Source organism: Mytilus galloprovincialis, chromosome 6 (assembly GCF_965363235.1).
Source record: "Mytilus galloprovincialis chromosome 6, xbMytGall1.hap1.1, whole genome shotgun sequence".
Taxonomy (NCBI): domain Eukaryota; kingdom Metazoa; phylum Mollusca; class Bivalvia; order Mytilida; family Mytilidae; genus Mytilus; species Mytilus galloprovincialis.
In genome coordinates this window covers 90,939,990-90,961,272 of record NC_134843.1, presented here as the reverse complement: position 1 = coordinate 90,961,272, position 21,283 = coordinate 90,939,990, and the positions used below count along the sequence as shown (strand labels likewise).

The 21,283-nt window shown below is 31.5% G+C and overlaps 1 protein-coding gene across 1 annotated transcript in view; it reads right to left on the bottom strand.

The window, feature by feature from the left end:
* The window catches only part of LOC143080685 (SID1 transmembrane family member 1-like), a 44,075-nt gene extending 28,093 nt beyond the window's left edge, over positions 1–15,982 (bottom strand). Inside the window, exons 1-8 of the mRNA XM_076256668.1 lie at positions 15,684–15,982; positions 12,802–12,828; positions 10,818–10,942; positions 9,898–10,056; positions 6,584–6,728; positions 3,888–3,971; positions 3,033–3,177; positions 2,475–2,568 (exon numbers count right to left, since the gene is read on the bottom strand). Coding sequence (XP_076112783.1) covers positions 2,475–2,568; positions 3,033–3,177; positions 3,888–3,971; positions 6,584–6,728; positions 9,898–10,056; positions 10,818–10,942; positions 12,802–12,828; positions 15,684–15,899 — 995 coding nt within the window. The 5' untranslated portion in view covers positions 15,900–15,982. The remainder of the gene's footprint in view (positions 1–2,474; positions 2,569–3,032; positions 3,178–3,887; positions 3,972–6,583; positions 6,729–9,897; positions 10,057–10,817; positions 10,943–12,801; positions 12,829–15,683) is intronic.
* Between the last annotated feature and the right edge of the window lie 5,301 nt (positions 15,983–21,283).

The window sequence follows — 21,283 nt, the reverse complement described above, 5'->3', positions numbered from 1 at the left end:
TGATTTATTTTGACCGAAGCTATCCGGAGACTCCATATGAGAGTTATTTCCCCTTTTATATTTGATATAAGTGATATGCATTTTTAACTGGAAAACCATAAGTGTTAGAGTCTTTTGATTTGAGGTCCTTGGTCCAAAAAAATGAAAATAAGGTCAAGGTCAAAGGTCAAGGTCATGATTAAATTTTTGATTTTGGCTTGTTATCTCTTATTTTCAGAAATCTTATAAGATATCGACAAAATATTTTCACATAATTGTCAGTCAGGGGCGTTACTTAAACAAGTAACTTTTTTAAATTACTTATATAGGTAATTTTTGTTTTTAAAAAATATAAAATTACTCAAAAGAGTTATTTTAAATTTCAATAGAAGCAGGGACTAAATGTAGTTTTCATGAATTTTTACATCATTTTATATCATAAATTTAAGAATTTGTAAGATTTGAAAGGAGAATAGACATAAAAGGTTACTTTAAAAATAATGACAAAAATGTTACTTGAATAAGTTATTTTGTACATCTTTGAAAGAATTAGTAATAACACTTATTTAAGGAATACATGTAATTGTTTTGGGTTACAAATTATAAATAACTTCCAAGTCTTAATTAATTCATAAGTTTCTATCTATTTATATCTGTCTACCTTTAAGATTTTGAAGGAAAACGATATTTTAATAGTCCCAAAAGACCAATCTTTGACCAAGACGCGTCGATATCAAAGATAAGTGCGTCGGAAAAGCAATTAGTGTTTCAGAAGGATTAGATTTTATATTTCATGGGAAAAATAACCAGATGACTGTAAAAATTTGTTAAAACTAGTAAAATTTGTATAATTGGTCACCTATAAAAATAATATTTAGAAAAGTTACTTATATAAGTAATTTTTAAAATAGCCTCGTTTTCAACATTACTTATATAGGTAATTTTAAAAGTTACTTGTTTAAGTAATGCCCCTGACTGATTGTTAGTCGCGACATGTAGTTACACATAAATTTTAGTCAAAAGGGTACGTAAACATTTGCTGCGAGTTTTCCCCCCTTTTATATCTAATATCAGTTGTATGGTAATATAACTCATTAACAATATAAAGTAAAGACCTAGAGTCTTTTGATTTGAGGTCCTTGGTCCAAAAAAATGACAATAAGGTCAAGGTCAAGGTCATGATTAAATTTTTGATTTTGGCTTGTTATCTCTTATTTTCAGAAATCTTATAAGATATCGACAAAATATTTTCACATAATTGTTAGTTGCGACATGTAGTTACACATAAATTTTAGTCGAAAGGGTACGTAAACATCTGCTGCGAGTTTTTCCCCCTTTTTTATCTAATATCAGTCGTATTTTTGGAATCAGCGTACATTAAGTTGTCATTTGACGCTGAAATTGACACTTAAACCATATTTTAATATTTTCATATAAAAAAAATCATTACTGGTGGAAAGACCATCAATGGTTCTCTGAACAATTGGTTTTTAATTATCATTGATATTATGTTGATAGTCCTAAATATAAAGCTTTATTACAACTGTCACACAAATTTAACATTAACCAAGAAAACTAAACATTGACCAGAGGTTAAGGTCAGATGACACCTGCCAGTTGGACATGTACACCTTACAGTCCCTTCATACACAGAATATACTAGACCTATTGCTTATAGTATCTGAGATATGGACTTGACCACCAAAACTTAACCTTGTTCACTGATCCATGAAATGAGGTCGAGGTCAAGTGAAAACTGTCTGACGGTTATAAGGACCTTGTAAGGTATGCACATACAAAATATAGTTAGCCTATGACTTATATTAAGAGACAATTTAACATTATAAAAAACTTTTTTTTTCAAGTAGTCACTAAACAATGAAAATGAGGTCAAGGACATTGGACATGTGACTGACTTAAACTTTGTAACATGAGGCATCCATATACAAAGTATGAAGCATCCAGGTCTTCCACCTTCTAAATTATAAAGCTTTTTAAAAGAAGTTAGCTTACGCCGCCGCCCAATCACTATCCCTATGTCAAGCTTTCTGTGACAAAAGTTGCAGACTCGATGATAAAGTATGAATGAGGTATTTCTTTAAAATTACTTTTAGGTCTAAAATAACAAAATATATATCAAAATCCATTCCTGTATATATTTTATTGCAGGAAAATTAGAATCTAGTGATTCATTTAAGTGGCATAATGCAGTTTACTTAAGTATTTTAAAGATTAAGGGCTTCTCAGTGTCTAGGTCAATCTTAAAAAAAAAAATCTAGTTACAAAGGGTCTACTTATCAGGGCATCAAATTCAGTAATAAAAATCTAATATTTCATCTTAAGCAACCATTTGAATTCTTTTGAATGAGCAGGAAATTGTAGTTTTTTCTTACTTTCTTTACGATTTTTAAATATCAAGTATAAAGAACATGGCAAATTTATTATTAGATTTGTAGGGGGTAAGTGATCTCAATATTATTTTTCACCCAACTTACCATCCATGATAACAGCATCCAATCATAAAGGCTATCAGGTAGAATCCACCAAATATAGCCAATGCTCCAACTATACCAATATAATACTTAGAACCTGAAAAATATGTACATAAGACCTTGATATTTGCATTTTTAAAAATCTTCCTTCCAACATTTACCAGAAACAAAACCTCTTTCCTTTTATTTCCTTTTCTTGTTGGGATAGTAACATTGGCTTCTTCTAAAACTAGTCTTCATTTTTAGTTCAATATGGCATAATGTGCATAAGTGACTGGCAAACCAGTTTCAATGAAAATTTGAGTTGATGTATAGAACAATCCATTACATTCTTATGCATGGCAGATAGTCTGTATATAATAAAAGAAGATGTGGTATGATTGCCAATGAGACAAAATGAAACAGAAATTAAAAGCTATAGGTCACTGTACAGGCTTCAACAATGAATAATGAGCCTGTCTCTTGCAAAGTGTTTACATTTGGAATAGATTTAACTACTTTATATATATATATCACTTATATATATATATCATGTATAACTTTCTCATTCACCAAACTTACTACTAATGGTGCCATATACTCTAAGTGTCAAATGTTTAGTCCTTTCTTCACCAGGTAGCTGGATTTCATCTATACCATTACATTCATAATCTTTTGGTTTCAACACCAAAACAATGTAGAAAGATTCCTCCATGTACTTCTTTTTCTAAAATATGATAAACAACAGATTCATATAATATTCTGTAAATTCAGAAATTATTGTGTGCATTTATTATTGCAATTTTGTCATTTTAGACTAAAATGAGATTTTAATTTTTGCGATATTCAGAAAAATCCTGATTGATTCATATACAAAATTTCAACATAATTATTGCTATTAGAACCCTGTATCATTTTTCGCAATAATGAAAACATCGTATTAATTTCTAAATTTACAGTATTGTTTTGCTCTGAGAGGGTACTAAGCTTATATATTAAACTGAACTAATTTATTCACACTTGTTGATCCACTGTGACAAAAACCTGAAGGAATACCATTTTTTTTAGGTGTTCTTCATTTCAAAGTCTCAGGGAGTCCTTCAACATAAAGTATAAAACCCACACCTCTCACTGAAAGTCTGTCAATTATATAGAAAATGGACAATGAAAAGAGCAAATATGTCCCTTTTGCCTTACATGAGATTTCAAAGTTTATCTGAGTTTTTACATAGATTTTCATTGTATGGCATAACAATCATACTGAGCATTAATAATTATAACTATTATATCACTTGTTGCTTGTTTCTGAATCCTATTTGTAAATGTGTATATAAAATGTACTTGTATAATTGATAATAAAATATTTTTTATCATATAAACTAGAATAAAAGACTCAGTAATTTAACATTGACTGGTAGAAAACAATTGTTTACAAACCTCTACTGTTATAGCTCCTTGTTTTGTAACAGTCTGGTACGTTCCGGAGAATTCTACATCCTTATCCAAATCAAATACCGGACACTGTAATATAAAGGTCAATATTACTTTTAGTTTATACTTTTTTTATATACAATTCAATTTTCAAAAAAAAAATCAATATTCTGTTGATATGGGCTGTTTAGATAGTATTTTTCAGCTAGTTTATTTTCCATATCAAAAATAATTGCTTTTTATACACTTTATCCCCATCTACAATTGATTTTCATTCTAAATAAACACATCTGAGCTCACAAATGAGCAAAATATTAGGCCCTGTGTTTCTGACATGTTTGTGGGAAATCCAAGAGTCTGGCTTCATCAGTGGTTGACTCAATAAGTAGTATATTGGTGTTACAGAACAGACAACACTAACCTGTACATCTTAAACAGACAACACTTACCTGTATATCTTGAACTGACAACACTAACCTGTATATCTTGAACAGACAACACTAACCTGTATATCTTGAACTGACAACACTTACCTGTATATCTTGAACAGACAATACTAACCTGTATATCTTGAACTGACAACACTTACCTGTATATCTTGAACAGACAATACCAACCTGTATATTTTGAACAGACAACACTGACCTGTCTATCTTGAACAGACAACACTTACCTGTCACTTAACTGTATATCTTAAACAGACAACACTTATCTGAATATCTTGAACTGACAACACTTACCTGTATATCTTGAACTGACAACACTAACCTGTATATCTTGAACAGACAACACATACCTGTATATCTTAAACAGACAACACTAACCTGTATATCTTGAACAGACAACACTGACCTGTACATCTTGAACAGACAACACTGACCTATATATCTTGAACAAACAACACTTTCCTGTATATCTTGAACAGACAAAACTTATCTGAATATCTTGAACAGACAATACCAACCTGTATATTTTGAACAGACAACACTGACCTGTCTATCTTGAACTGACAACACTAACCTGTATATCTTGAACAGACAACACATACCTGTATATCTTGAACAGACAACACTTACCTGTATATCTTGAACAGACAACACTTACCTGTACATCTTGAACAGACAACACTGACCTGTATATCTTGAACAAACAACACTTACCTGTATATCTTGAACAGACAACACTTACCTGTACATCTTGAACAGACAACACTGACCTGTATATCTTGAACAAACAACACTTACCTGTATATCTTGAACAGACAATGCTTACCTGAATATCTTGAACAGACAACACTTACCTGTATATCTTGAACAGACAACACTTACCTGTACAACTTGAACAGACAACACTGACCTGTATATCTTGAACAGACAACACTTACCTCTGTATATCTTGAACAGACAACGTTTATCTGAATATCTTCAACAGACAACACTTACCTGTATATTTTAAACAGACAACACTTACCTGTATATTTTAAACAGACAACACTTACCTGTATATCTTGAACAGACAACACTTACCTGTATATCTTGAACAGACAACACTTATTTGAATATCTTGAACAGACAATACCAACCTGTATATCTTAAACAGACAACACTGACCTGTATATCTTGAACAGACAACACTTACCTGTATATCTTGAACAGACAACACTTATTTGAATATCTTGAACAGACAATACCAACCTGTATATCTTAAACAGACAACACTGACCTGTATATCTTGAACAGACAACACTGACCTGTATATCTTGAACAGACAACACTGACCTGTATATCTTGAACAGACAACACTTACCTGTATATCTTGAACAGACAACGCTTATCTGAATATCTTCAACAGACAACACTTACCTGTATATTTTAAACAGACAACACTTACCTGTATATCTTGAACAGACAACACTTACCTGTATATCTTGAACAGACAACACTTATCTGAATATCTTGAACAGACAATACCAACCTGTATATTTTGAACAGACAACACTGACCTGTATATCTTGAACAGACAACACTGACCTGTATATCTTGAACAGACAACACTTACCTCTATATCTTGAACAGACAACACTTATCGGAATATCTTGAACAGACAATACCAACATGTATATTTTGAACAGACAACACTGACCTGTATATCTTGAACAGACAACACTGACCTGTATATCTTGAACAGACAACACTTACCTGTATATCTTGAACAGACAACACTTACCTGTATATCTTGAACAGACAACACTTACCTGAATATCTTCAACAGACAACACTTACCTGTATATCTTAAACAGACAACACTTACCTGAATATCTTCAACAGACAACACTTACCTGTATATCTTAAACAGACAACACTAGACTGTATATCTTGAACAGACAACACAAACCTGTATATCTTGAACAGACAACACTTAACTGTATATCTTGAACTGACAACACTTACCTGTACATCTTGAACAGACAACACTTACTTGTATATATTGAACAGACAACACTTACCTGTATATCTTGAACAGACAACACTTACCTGAATATCTTCAACAGACAACACTTACCTGTATATCTTGAACAGACAACACTAACCTGTACATCTTGAACAGACAAAACTTATCTGAATATCTTAAACAGACAACACTTACCTGTATATTTTGAACAGACAACACTGACCTGTATATCTTGAACAGACAACACTTACCTGTATATCTTGAACAGACAACACCATACATTTCCTGTCTCCAGACTCAACCTTGACAATAACAGAATCTATATTCCTTGGAAATGTGTACATGTAATATTGTGGCTCTGATGGTGTAAGTGATAAATTCTTCACCTCTCCTGGCCTACAAAAGGTTAAATTTTGTCTGGTTAAAACTTCTATTTCATTATGAACAAATGAGATGTTGTATGACATATAAATAAGAAAATTCTAGGAGAATTTTTAGCCAGCTAGATTGTCTGGAAACTAGAAAACTGCTTGTTTTGGGCTATTTTTTGGTTCCTTATTTCTAAATGTTTTGGGTAGTTAACCCCAAACTCATTCCTAGCCTTCCCTTTGTGATATGGAACCTTACGGTACAATGTCAGAGAGATCCATACACTTACACACAAGATATTGTCTGGAAACTAGAACAAGAGTGCACATGCTGAAATGTCTCCCCTTCTTTAATTATCATTGATATTATGTTGATATTCCTAAATATAAAGCTTTCTTACAACTGTCACCTTAACTTAATATTAACCAAGAAAAATAAACATTGACCAATGAACCATGAAAATGAGGTCAAGGTCAGATGAACCATGCCAGGAAGACATGTACAGCTAACAATTCTTCCGTACAACAAATAAAGTTGACCTATTGCTTATAGTTTAAGAAAAACACACCAAAACAGAAAAACTCAGCAATGAACCGTGAAAATGAGGTCAAGCCAAGGTCAAATAAAACCTGAGCTACTGACATATATATCATAAAATATTTCCATACACCAAATATAGTTGACCTATTGTATATAGTATTAGAAATAAAGACAAAACTCAAAAACTTAACTTTGACCACTGAACCATGAAAATGAGGTCAAGTTCAGATGACACCTGCTAGCTAGACATGTACACCTTGCAATCATTCCATACACCAAATATAGAAGTCTTATTGCATACAGTAACAGACCAAAACACAAAAACTTAACTATAACCAATGAACCATGAAAGTAAGGTCAAGGTCAGTAGACATCCACCAGTTGGACATGCACACCTTACAGTCCTTCCATACACCAAATATACTAGACCTATTGCTTATAGTATCTGAGATATGGACTTGACCACCAAAACTTAACCTTGTTCACTGATCCATAAAATGAGGTTGAGGTCAAGTGAAAACTGTCTGACTCGCATGAGGACTTTGCAAGGTGCACATATACCAAATATAGTTATCCTATTACTTTTAAGAGAGAATTTAACATTACAAAAAATGTTGACTTTTTTTTCAAGTAGTCACTGAACCATGAAAATGAGGTCAAGGACATTGGACATGTGACTAACGGAAACTTCCTAACATGAGGCATCTATATACAAAGTATGAAGCATCCAGGTCTTCCACCTTTTAAAATATAAAGCTTTTAAGAAGTTATCTAACGCTGCTGTAGCAGCCGCCAACACCGCCGACTGATCACTATCCCTATCAGTGTTCCAGCTAGGATTTGAAAATAGAGAGGTGCGTTTTTAAAAAAGGGCACTTTAGCGCGTTCTCACTGAAAAAAAATCAAATACTTAATATTACCACATAATGACATATTTTTAGCAAGCATGTAGCTAAGTTAAATACTCTATACTATTATATACAAGTTTAAAAATCATTTGTTTAGAACATATAAGTTAAAATCAAACTGAGAGCACTAATAGTCATTACTATATTCATTTCTCTTTCAGAACTACAGATTTTGTCAAAGAAGAGTTCAAATGCAAATAAATATTAAACAACTTTGACAAGTCTTCTGTTTTTCTTTTTGAAGAAGGTTGTCACACATTGATCTGTGTTTTCAAGTTTGCCCTGTCTTTATCAATTTGACCTGAGTAGTTGTATTATTGCAACACTGAATAGTTTTGCAACAAGAGGGTACATGGATAATAGGTTTTTTTCCTTATGACAAGGTGAATGAAATAGCTCTAGCAGACTAGGTAAGGAACGATCTGTAAGTTCTGCTGATGACACAAGAGCTATAAAGTCCTGCCATTGAATAAGAAGAGTTTCAGTTCAACAAGCATCTCCGTATATTTCATGTTGAGCGTATCTAATAATATCAACATTAAAGTTAGTCAAAACGAATTTCAATTTAAGAAAAAAGATATAAAAATCGGACTTTTGAGTGCTCCCTAATCGGCGGAATTTACAATAGAAGAACAATTGCGATATTTGATAGAAACCTTTCTTCTTCTCGATTTTTCATAAAGGTAAAGAATTTATTATTTTTTTACTTTTGATGGTCATTATTCTTGAAAAAAGATGTAGTAGACTGGCATTTATTTTATTTTATAAATAACAAATACAATAGAAATGAACATTGTTCACATTTATTTTATAAATTTTATAAATTCTATTTTGCATTGTCAGGTGTTAAAAATCAATTCATTTAACTTGGATGTGTGGTGCTTCAGGGCAAAGGGATTAGACAGGGTCCTAAAATTTTACCTGATTAAGTAATTGACTCTAATCAAATAGGTGATTATATACAGGTAACAAGTGTCAACAATTTTTATCTGTTGTCTTACTGAAGTGTGTGTATAAAGAACTCAACAAAATGGCGACGATATGAGGAAAAAAGATTGTTTTTTAAACTTTTTTCAAAAGGGCACAAAGGGGCGGGGCGCGGCGCCCCTCCATTTCATGCTAGCTGGAACACTGCCTATGTCAAGCTTTCTGTGACAAAAATGCTTGTTTTTGTCCCCTTAATTCCTAAACTGTTGGCCCAATAACCCCTAAAATGAATCCTAACCTTCTACTTGTGGTATTAAACATTGTGGTACAATTTCAGAGCAATAGAAATACTTAGAAATAAGTTATTATCCTGAAACAAGAAAAAGTGCTTGTTTTTGGCCCCTTTTTGGTATTTGTGGTATAGAACCTTCTTAAAAAATTTCATAGAGATCCATTCACTTAAATTAAAGTTATTGTTTGGAAACCAATGTTTCTTCGGACAACAACATCATACCATTATACGATCAAAAAAAAATTTATGTGGTCATATTAAAAATCAGTTTGATAGCCTATATATTCCTCTTGGTTCAAACTTTTGGACTGAGATTTTCCTAAAATTTAAATCTGACAATACTTGCAATACAATTCATGTCTGGTTGGTGCTTAACATCCAGTTGCAAATATTACAGATTTTTTTCAAGAAAACTTAGACACCTGTAAACACTGTATTAGGACTAATAGAATATTCAAAATAAAATGGATTGCTTTATGTCCAGTTTTTAGTATGCAGAAATGTCAAAATCAAGATTTTTTATACTTACTTCAATTCAAAATCACTGATTTTACTGGCTTTTAGTGAGAAATTTAAATTTTTAACACTCATAGATGATATTTCAGCATACATAACTTGTTTCATATCAGCCTTTCTATGCTGCTGGTCTAACGGACATAATGTTCTACTGGCATACTCATATTCATAGCTAGAAAAATAAATAAATATTCAAATTTTATAGTTTTAACTGAATAATCAGTGCTTCTAAAGATGTTATTGCAATTTAAACTAAACCAGTAACTACAGGGAATCAAGTGGTGATAACATTGATAAGATGTTTTCTCTAATTCTTACATGATTTATCCTTTTCCTGACCTGTTGATTATTTTTATTTAATATGTCAAATTTCTTGCTTTCCTCTGAATTTCCTATTGTGACATCATGGAAAAAGGCGACCTTGTCTGATGGCGTCACATAGAAAGAACACATCTCTTTGCAGATCATTCGAAAAGAAATATTGAGTTTGTCTGCATATCCTTTAAAAATCATTAGAGAAAGAGATTCCAGAGTAAAAACAAATTATAACTAAAAATTATAACATACTTTAAAAAAGTTTATTTGATGATCACAGTTCCTATTGGATATTATTAATCCAGGATACAATTACATGTATAATCAGGAACTACTTCATTTCCTTATTTCTTTAAGTTCTACTTACAGATAAATTCATATTTTTCCATATTTTTTAAATCAGTTTAAAATGTTGCAAAAAGTATAACAAATAAAATACAATTTTAATGTTCATTGTATATTTTAAAATGTTTTTAAAAATCTTAAATTTGGATTGTCAAAATTGCATATAAAAGGGTATTTTGTGGATCTAAATTCTTCTTCATTCATATTTCCATCCTCTTAAAAAAATACAAGACAATGTAAGAATTCTTTCTCATGTGTTTATTCAAGACTTACATATTTTCTAAAGGTAGTGGAAGCTGCCATGATATTACTCCTCTCTGTTGCCTGGCAACAAAAAGTAAAGGAAAGTCTTCGTCTGCTGTATTAAGAAGTTTAATGCTGATTCTGACTGCTGTCGTCTGAACTCGACAAAGAAATAGAATAAAAAAGGTATATATGTTATTCTGAAAGTCATTTGGACCAAGCAGAGGTCAATTAAAAAAAATGTCCATTCCTTCCGTTTATGTTCATCTATTGAAAGAGTTTTCAAAGGTGGAGAGTTGAAATTTAAAAAAAAATATGTTCACCTCTCATAATTCTCATGGGCCTAACATCATTTGTAGAAGTATATGTGTGTCATATATTAATGTTCTTTGCTATCTGGAGAATTAGGCAGATCCCTGATTGTTTTTGTTGAATTCATGTCACAACTTGTGTAAACCAGGAACAATCTATTGTTTGAGATTGTATGTTGCCCTTTAAATGTGTTTTAATTATTTTGGTTTTATGGTTGTGTCTCATTATACCACACTAACACCTTTATTCAATTGTCTAATAAACTAGATACAGGGCTACCAAGTCTCACCCAATTAGCATGACACTCACTCATTTTCATGCTAATTTGGTCTCATTTTCCTTTTATCTATTGTTTTTCTCTTTTACTATTTGCAACATGAAAATTTGGCAGTACTGTTGTGTGAAGAAAGCTTATTGTAAAGTCAGTTTTAAACTAAAGTGAATAACAAACTTGATCTGCAAATAGTTAATCAAATACAATAAATATGCTATTGATCTGCAGGTCAAGTACACTATTCATCAAGTTTTGTAAGTGCAAGTTCTGTTATTCCCCCTAAAAATCAGCCTCCCAGAATGAAACACCAACTTAATCTGCAGGTCATCATTTTACAATTTATTATGTACCAAAAATCAGCATCAGATCTGCAGACATTATAAGCTTTTAAATCCATGCAACTATCTCATTTGTTTTTCCTATGAAAAACATTTAGTTTTGATGTTGTTTTCTGCTGCTTTTAAGCACTTTTTAAAAGTCTGACATTTAACAAGTCCAAAATAATGGTCTGACCTGTGCGACTGCATGCAATATTGATTGAGGTAACAACAAATTTGCTTGTACAATGAGTATTATATAATTGTATGACTTAAAAGGAAGATTTATTTATTGACAACTGGTGATGACTTCTGAGTGATTCCTAACCCATCAAACCAATCAAGGTACAGCTGTGTCTACCTACATGTATTCAGAAAATAACAAAGCGGACTAAGAGTTAGTTTTCTTGTGATGTTGTAAAAAGACATGCACTCACAGATAAAACATTAAAAGCAAAGGAGATGTTATTGCAGTGTTCATCTCGATAAAATAGTTGATACTTTCTGTTGGAAAACTAAGGTAGCATGCTGAAGACAAAACCAAAATAAATAAGTCAAAAACTTCAGGCTTTCTGAAGGGTTTCAAATTTCAGTTAGTTACATAATCTCTGTATATTATTTAACTCATTGCATGATCTGATCATCATCTGAATTTATGTCAATTATGGTATCATTAGGATTCTTCTTTCTGAGTACAAAGTTTTTGAGAATTATGCATGTTATCATGGTTATGTATTGAAAACAGTTTTACCAATAATTGAATATGTCATTACAGAGTCCCAACAGGCCAGACACTTATTGGGATGTATAAAGGAAATCCAATACCACTGTTTTTTAACAAATATTATATAGGGAAGCGACTCCCACAAAATAAATATTCACATAGCATGCAATACATATATATTAAGTAGCAAATTTAGAATGAAGTAAAGCATGTTTTAACTATTTAAAAGTTTGAAAACTTAGATTAAAAATATGGTACAAGCAACTATTTTTAAAATAAATAGATTACTTTTATAAAAATCTAACACAAAGTTAGGAACTATAGTATTATAAGCTTTGAGATCTAGAAATTTCAAAGAACAAAATGTTTTCAACATGCATTCATTACCCAATTTCTGGAAAAATGTGGCATAAACTAAAATTTAAATTAGTAAAATTTTGTGACGAAATACAGGAATACTTGTCTAAAGCAACAAAAAGCAACATAAATAAATAAAATAAACGGCTCAAGAGTTACATGTATCTGCAAGCAGAACAGCAACATTTGAAACTGTTCCAGGACTGAATGAGACTTTTAAAATGAGAAAACTATTTTCAGTCCTGAAATAGTTTGGAATTAGCATGATTAGCTGTTCAATAAAGTTGTGGCGGCAACTTTGAAAGATTTTTTACCCTAATGGGTCAACTTAACCTGTGACATATCCAGAATATTTACATATATCATATAAACATAAAACTTTAACGGATAATCAATTTCAATATAATTAGAATTAAATCTCCTCACTCGCTCATTTTATGTGCTTAGTCGCTAATTTTAATTAGATTGAATCAATTTCAATGCCTAGTACTTTAACTGTTTTTTTTCAAATGCAAGATTCAAATTTTTAATACTCATAGAATTATTTTTTTGAAAGGTCTTTTTGTCAACAGCCAAAACTTGAAACTTGTTGGAATTTGCTTTAAATTTATTTTCCCCTCCACTAAATAGAGGGATACACCATTTCACTGATAGTTTATCAAGCAAGATAAATTAAAATGGTAAGCAAATGAGCATGATGAGAAATTTTGGACCATATTTCACAAAATTAATGTTGCTAAATATATCTAACAATAAATCATAAAATAATGTAATTCATAGGAACAGACAAATTGACTTGTTCAGCTTAAATATGCAAAAGGGATGAGACACAAGTTACATTTGTAATCAAACCTCAAAACTCAAGTAACTTGTTATATAGACTTCTCCCAGTTGACTTGTTTCTTAATCTGTCCTACACTGTGACTGTTGCTATAACCTCTAAATTACAACTTTTGATATAAAATATAAACTAGTTCACTTTCTTCCAGCTATGGAACAGTAGCTCTAGGGTCCTTTTAATATTTTTTGACAATTCAGTGACCATTTCTTTGGTCAGCAAACATCAAAAAATTTAATAAGGACCATAAGAGTTATGGTTCTGCAGCTAACTTTCTTCATGAACTAATTGTTATAGCTTCTATGATTCTATACTACTAAAGGAATAGATTGATTTTTTTGAGCCAAGACTTCTCTGAAACCATTCAAAGTCTGAAATAATTGTGATATGACTTATAAATGTAGTGTTTTGTACTTCCTAAATTTGTACGTCTTTGAAACAATCTTTTTTCCACAGAAAACGCCAATTCTAAAGAAAATAACCCAATTCTGACACTGTTCTTGATCTGTGTCATATAGGCTTTCATGCATCATCATGCTCAGTCAATGTACTGCTGTGAAATCTATAATACTAAAACAAAGAGGTCATGAACTTCGTACAGGGATTTATCATTTTACTACTAAATTCAATCTTTATCACATGAATTTTCCGGTTGTGGTAAGAAAACCAGGATCGATGGTTCAAACAGAAAGATTTTGATAGCAGAGAAAACTATGCATCTTATAATATGATAATCAGCACGACTTTATCAGATTTCTGATGACAATACAAATACTGAAAGAGGGTTTGAATGGGGTTAAATGATTAAAGAATAATGCCCTTAAAAAATGAAGATTAGAGAATAACGGGCAAAAAAAATGAAGATTAGAGAAAAAAGGGGTTAATTTCTTGAAGATTAGAGAATAAGGGGTTATTTTTTTAAAGATAAGAGAAAAAAGGGGTGAAAATTAAATGTTTACAGAATAACAGACCCCCCATCCAGACCCTCCTGAAAGTCTAGGCTTAAAATAAGGTATGTACTTTGACTTCTACTGCTTAGTGACCACTATCGTCATGTTGACTATTCTGTCACTTTAATTAAGTAACAGATCGTCAATGTTGGATCTGCGTAACTGTGGAACCGTAGCTCTTAGGTCCTTGTGTCATTTTTTCACTATTTGAGGTCTGCAAATAGTAAAAAAAAATAACATAAGGATTAAGGTTCCACTAAAGTCAAAATATAGGACACTTCATAAACATATAAACTTTGCCTGTATTTTTCAACCTATAATGAATAAAGTCCTAAACTATGAGAACATATATGTTCATTTAAACATACTTAACATATACACACTGTGAAAATTGTAAATAAGCTTGAAGCTTTTATGTTGTGGCCAAACCGGTTTTGGGGGTGAACACTAAATTTTCCAAAAAATCTGGAGGCTTGCGAAATAACTTAATTTGTTTAAAATTGGTATGAATGAATACTGTAACATATAATGCAGTACAAGCTAATGTTGATTTTTAAGAAAATGTATTGATTTACGAGTTTCAGTTAAATTCATGTATTTAAGTGAACGCATATCAAAGGTACAATACAGAAATTGGACAAAAATGTCATTGACCTATATTTATTTGACAAATAAACACTAGCTTGTACTGCATTACACGTAACAGTATTCGTCTATACCAATTTTTAACACATTAAGTCATCTCATAGGCCTTCAGATTTTTTGGAAAATTTAGTGTTCACCCCCAAAACCGGTTTAACCGCAACATAAAAATTTCAAGTTTATAAACTATTTTCACAGTGTGTATATGTAGAGTATGTTTAAATGAACATATGTTCCCATAGTTTAGGACTTTATTCAATATAGGTTGAACAATACAGGCAAAGTTAAGATATTTCTATAGTGTCCTATATTTTGACTTTAGTGGAACCTTAAGAGCTACGGTTCCGCAGGTAGGATTCGCGATGTTGCAGGTGTTTTCTAGAATATTAGCGGCTCTGTAAACATGGTAAACAAATAAGCCTGATTTAATCTTAAATTCTATGACAATACTTATAGCTTATATGTGACCGTAACAAACGTACCTTATTCTCTATTTCTTTGTATTCGAATTTGTATATGATTGTTGAATTCTCATTTGTTTGATTTGTGTAGGAGTTTCCGAAATGACCATCAATGACCGATAGTTTTTGTGAATAAAGTCTGGATAATATTGAAGCGCTCGATGTCTGAAAACTTGAACGAGTTTGCAACAAAGTCAAAAAGGAAAATACACATATACTAGGAATAAAAGTCAACATTTCCAGTTTTCTTCTGCTGTTGTCGTCTGTATCATGTGTAATCTGTGTCACATGCAAACTCACAAATCGAAAGTACGCACTGGTTCCTCCCTCAATTTCAAACATAAAAAGAACCAGGATACATTATGTTCTATCTATTTACCAAACGATTCTTCTTCAAAAATCGCAACGGACAATAACGGCCAAATAAAACAAATTCTGCCTCAAAAGTTAAACGATTCTTAAAAGTTTGCTACTTTTCTCTTGAAAGATGGGAGGCATTGGAATTTGTATACAAAATTTGGGAAATTCATAGTTTCACTTGATTCATATGTTATATCTATCTTTTGTGTTATAATTCAGTTTGGCTTCAATCTCCATTTAAATTGTAGTACAGCTTGAATTGATTATTTATTCAAATACATAGTATTTGTATATATTTATTCATGCATTGACTTATTAATTGACTCTGACAGAGTATACTGTATGACATAACTTTGATTTTCTACTCACTAAGGTATTTACATCCAGGGTTTTCTATTTCTTAATTCCGCATGATTGGTTACTCTGTGAACTTCTTTAATATATGGGCACTGCATAAACAAGTATATGCAAATACTGTTTATTAAAATAAGTAATCAATTCAAACTGTACTATAATATTATATCTTGAAATCGAATTACTGGGATTTTGAAATATTTCAGGAGCTTCTCAATAACTAATAGATATCATAAAGTCAGATATTGAGGTATTATTTTGTTGCGGGGGTGGTGGTGGCGAAGAGGGTATTTCCCACAACTGCGACCAAAAATGAATTAATTTGTAGTACTTTTTTTCATCAAAGTGTCTCATTTTGATAGTCACAAAACATCTATAACAGTCATAAAAATCTGACTTATGATACACTTTATAGAATAAAACATTTTACAATAACTATCAAAGTTAAAACAACTGAACATTGCCCTTAAAAGTGTTTCTGATATCTGTAAAAAAAAATGTTGATATATGAAATTTATAGCTTCCCATTAAAGGGACACTATTAAACTACGAAATATGTTAAATCTAAAGTATGATATATATATTTTTTAATCATTGATGAAATAGTGAAATAATACTTCGGCATGGTTAAATATTGTCAAATTAATATAAGAACCATCGATGATGAATTACTCACTTGCAAGTGAATAATTCGACCTAATTTAATCCGTATTCCTATGAACTTCAATTTAACCTCTTAGCTAGAGATGGATACCGCATGCAATGTGTGTGTTCGGTTATTTAAAGGAAAAAAATGTCAACATTGAAAGTGAAACAAAGGTAAACCATTTGAATGATCGATTCTATCCACACTATATTGGTAAAAAAGATGATTAACATATATTTCTAATCTACAATATGAAAATAAACAGACCTAGAAAAATCAATCCAAGTACACGAGTCCCCTTTCTCTTTCCATCTATATTTATGTTTATATCACTTATATGACCATCGGAGGTCTTCGGAGGTCAACTGCTCGATAGTTAATTAGATGGAGTCAAGACGAAAATACAAACGAAACGAAACTAAATAGTATCGAGCCCATGCCCTGTTAATTGTTTATTCTAGACTTTTTCAGTTTATGATTTGGATTTACTAGGTTATAATCAAATATGAGAATTTGAGTGAAATTGTTGAAAGTTAATTTGACAGCTAGTGCACCTTTAAAGATATTCTATAGTGTTCAGTGTTAATATAAGCTTTATTTAAACTAAGCAGTTCGACCGGCGGTACAAATCTCATTAGTGTACATACTGTAGTCGAAAATCATCCAAATATCTAAAACTGTTATTCAATTTTCTATCAGATGTTGTTTACATCGGTCTTTGTTGATTTTAGACAAAAAATGGGATTCGTACAATACAGATACAGGTCTGCATTAAGTGGTGCACAATTAGTCCCCATTTGAATTCCGACAACTTGACACTATACCGAATCTCCATAGCTATAGCTTATTTGATGACAAAACAATTAAAACTGATCTATTAAATCCAGGGATAGTTTTAATTTATTTTCAAACAATTACCATATTAGACCGGAATTTTCCACTTAAATGGCGTAAAAACAATCATAAAAATTGAATAGGGCCATAAACGAACTTAAGTTGTTCACAACAATTATATTCATACAATTGAAATAAAGGGATTGGATAAAGGCTCAGCCTATATAAATCATTTCCCATGCATATAAAAAGAAGGATGTATAATAATGGGGTTTTATTATATTACGTTATAGTTTCACATTGAGTGAGGGGAGGGAACCCTCTCTCATCTAACATTGTCTAGATTATTCTTCAATAGCAAATAGTCATATAGTATCTAGGGTTTGTTGGCCCCTCAGTCAGTACACTAGTAAATAGAATCATGCTCTCAGAGAGGTCATATCTATGTTTGTATAATAATGTTTCTCTATTAAAGAGAAATGTATACAAGTGACTTTTTCATGATATTGTCAGACTCGTTGTGCCAAAATGGATCTATCATTATAACTTATGTACATGTTCATACAATATCAATTTATTTCAGTACAGCTATTTGATGTATAGCACTTACATCCATGCCATTTATTTTGATCAGAGACATATATACAATTATATATTATTTGTAAATGATGTGATCTCAGAGCTATGTATTCTGAGATCTCTACAGACACACTTTATGAAATTCTTGATATTTGTTTTTTTTGTCGTCTACCCTGGAGGGAATCCCAAGTTTATCTAATGTTTTTTTCGAGGTTTATCTATCTGAGACCAGTAATTAGTCGCGTATAATTACTGGTCTTTTCAAGTTGAACTGACTAAATAAGATCAGATTCTTCCTGGCTACAGTTATTCCAAGTAAAGTTTCCATTTTCCAAAAATGGGTCTAATAAAGTTAATATCCTATGAAGCTCTGTCAATCTTATTTTTTAAAGATATGTCATGCGTTTTCAGGCTTAGGTAAAAAAAAAAACAGTCCTCTAATATGGTCAGACCACTTGGCATTCAGAGGTGAAAAAGTAAGGCCGGGTAGGAACAGTGCCAACGTGTGCTTTATTAGTATTTTATATGTCTCTGGTTCTTCCAATTTTAGTGGTGATAGCAGAAGGCCTATGAAGATCCGTCAACAGTAACATACCTCCCCTCCCATCAGTTTTCAGTATTTAACAAAACCAAAAAAAAAAAATGAAAAAAAAAATATATGGGAACAGAATACAGGTATATCTTATGACAATAAATTATTATGCTCGTTATCCTATTTACAGCTAGTTCAAAGCCACTAACAAATATAATAAAAAAATGCCTCTAAAACTAAATTATCAATCAGTACACATCAACATCCAATTGATTTAGTGTAAAAGACGTCATAAACAGTCAGAGAAAAACATGACCTTGTGCAATGCCAAGGTACATGCAGGTATCGGCAGTTTGTAGATCCATGAATGTGTATATATGTATATTACAAAAATATTTACTTAGTACTTATATATAATTAGTGTCTTTTTGTTCGGTTACCCGGCCACTTCCACTCTGTGTTTTTGTTAGATGCATTTCTATTTGTATCCATTTGATGAGTTAATTTTTTAAGCCTTTTTCAACTGATTTTTATAGTTCGTTCTTATGTTGTACTATTACACCAATGTCCAAGGTAAGGTTAGGGTTGGGATCCCGCTTACATGTTTTACCCGGCCGCCACATTATGTATGTATGTGCCTGTCCCAAGTCAAGAGTCTATATAGATCAGTGGTTGTCGTTTTCAGTCTCGTTTGAATTTTTTTTACATTTGTCATTTCGGGGCCTTTTATAGCTTGTAATGGTATTTGCTCATTGTTGAAGGTCGTACAGTGAGCTATAGTTTTTAATTTCTGTGTCATTTGGGCTCTTGTGGAGAGTTATCTTATTGGCAATCATACCACATCTTCTTTTTTATATTTGTTGCCGAAACGTACATAAAGTATTATCAAGGAGATAATCTCATCACACCTCCAGGAAATATATCTAGCATATTTACCTTTCTCATTAGAGAAGAAGACTTTAAATGAATGCAAACTATATTTGCATTCAGATTTACCAAACGACCCGTCATTCAATTTTTAAAACAGGCAAACTTCCGTTTGATAAGATTGAGTGGAAGTGTAGTATAAAGAGTAGAAAAGTCAAAACTGTCAACAGAATCTAACTGCATGTATGCTATATATATATGCTCTCCTGGGGCCCTACCTTGGCGAATAAAAATAATATATTCTATTCTGATCTATTCTATTCTATTCTCTATGATATGATCTGATATGTCTATCTACTAGTAGGATCTAGTAGATGTAGTGGTATAAATACCCAATATCTCACTGAGAGATAAATATGCACTTCTTTTAATCTATTTTGATGATTTACCTGATTTTTTTTTATTTAAAGCTATACTAGGCAGTAATGTATCAGAATAGTCTCAGATTTTAATCATAAAACAACTTGTAAATGGGAAATAACCTTGTAAGCCTCAGACGTGCGTATTAGTTTAGTTTAAACATATTTATTTATAGTGGATTGGGAAACAAGAGCAGGAGGATTTTGAAAATAGATAACTCAGCCATGATAATCACAAAAATAAATGGTTTGTTCTGTAGTAGTTTGAAAATAAATTACCTGACTGGCAATGTATTGAAAATAAATAACTCAGCAGGTCTAATCGAAAGTATGAGATGGCACCAGATTCTTCGTAAATTCATCTTTTCCCCAAAAAAAATCGCGAAACACTTCTCAAATTTTTTTAATAATAAAAGTATAAATATTATTTAAATATACTTGATATGTCTGAAAATTGGTTTTATTTAACTTGAGGTATCTTGTCTCAGGAAACCTTGCCTCACTTTTATTTTAACATATTTTAAATGCTTCATGTAGGAAATTTCAAAACTAAACGCTTATCTCCATATCAAATTGTGTTCACAGCGAGTGCCTTGCAAGAAGCAAATTCTGTTTTCCCGCAGACGTAGCCCTGATTTTTCGGGATCAATATTTCTTTTGTCTATTGTCTTTTGTTCATTGATTGCCCTTCTGTATTCTGTTAGTGTTGCATTCCTTTTGTAATGTAGTAATTTTGTTATGAACTTGATCATGAGTTTAAAAAAAAAAAAAAAAAAACAGCAGCCACAGACTTAACTATGTGAATTCCATTTTTACTTTATCATGCACATTGGGCTTTTGATGTTGTCCCTAGAAACTTCAGTCTTAACTGAATTTATACATTTTGCTTTGAGACCAAAATATTGTCAAAAAATTATTAATACAAAACTTGCATTTTCAGATTATGAAAGGGTCTTCGGAACACTCAGAAAGCATGATTTTGCATCATTTGTTCTATAGCTTCTTGGGCTTTCAGTGACTCTAAAACCCT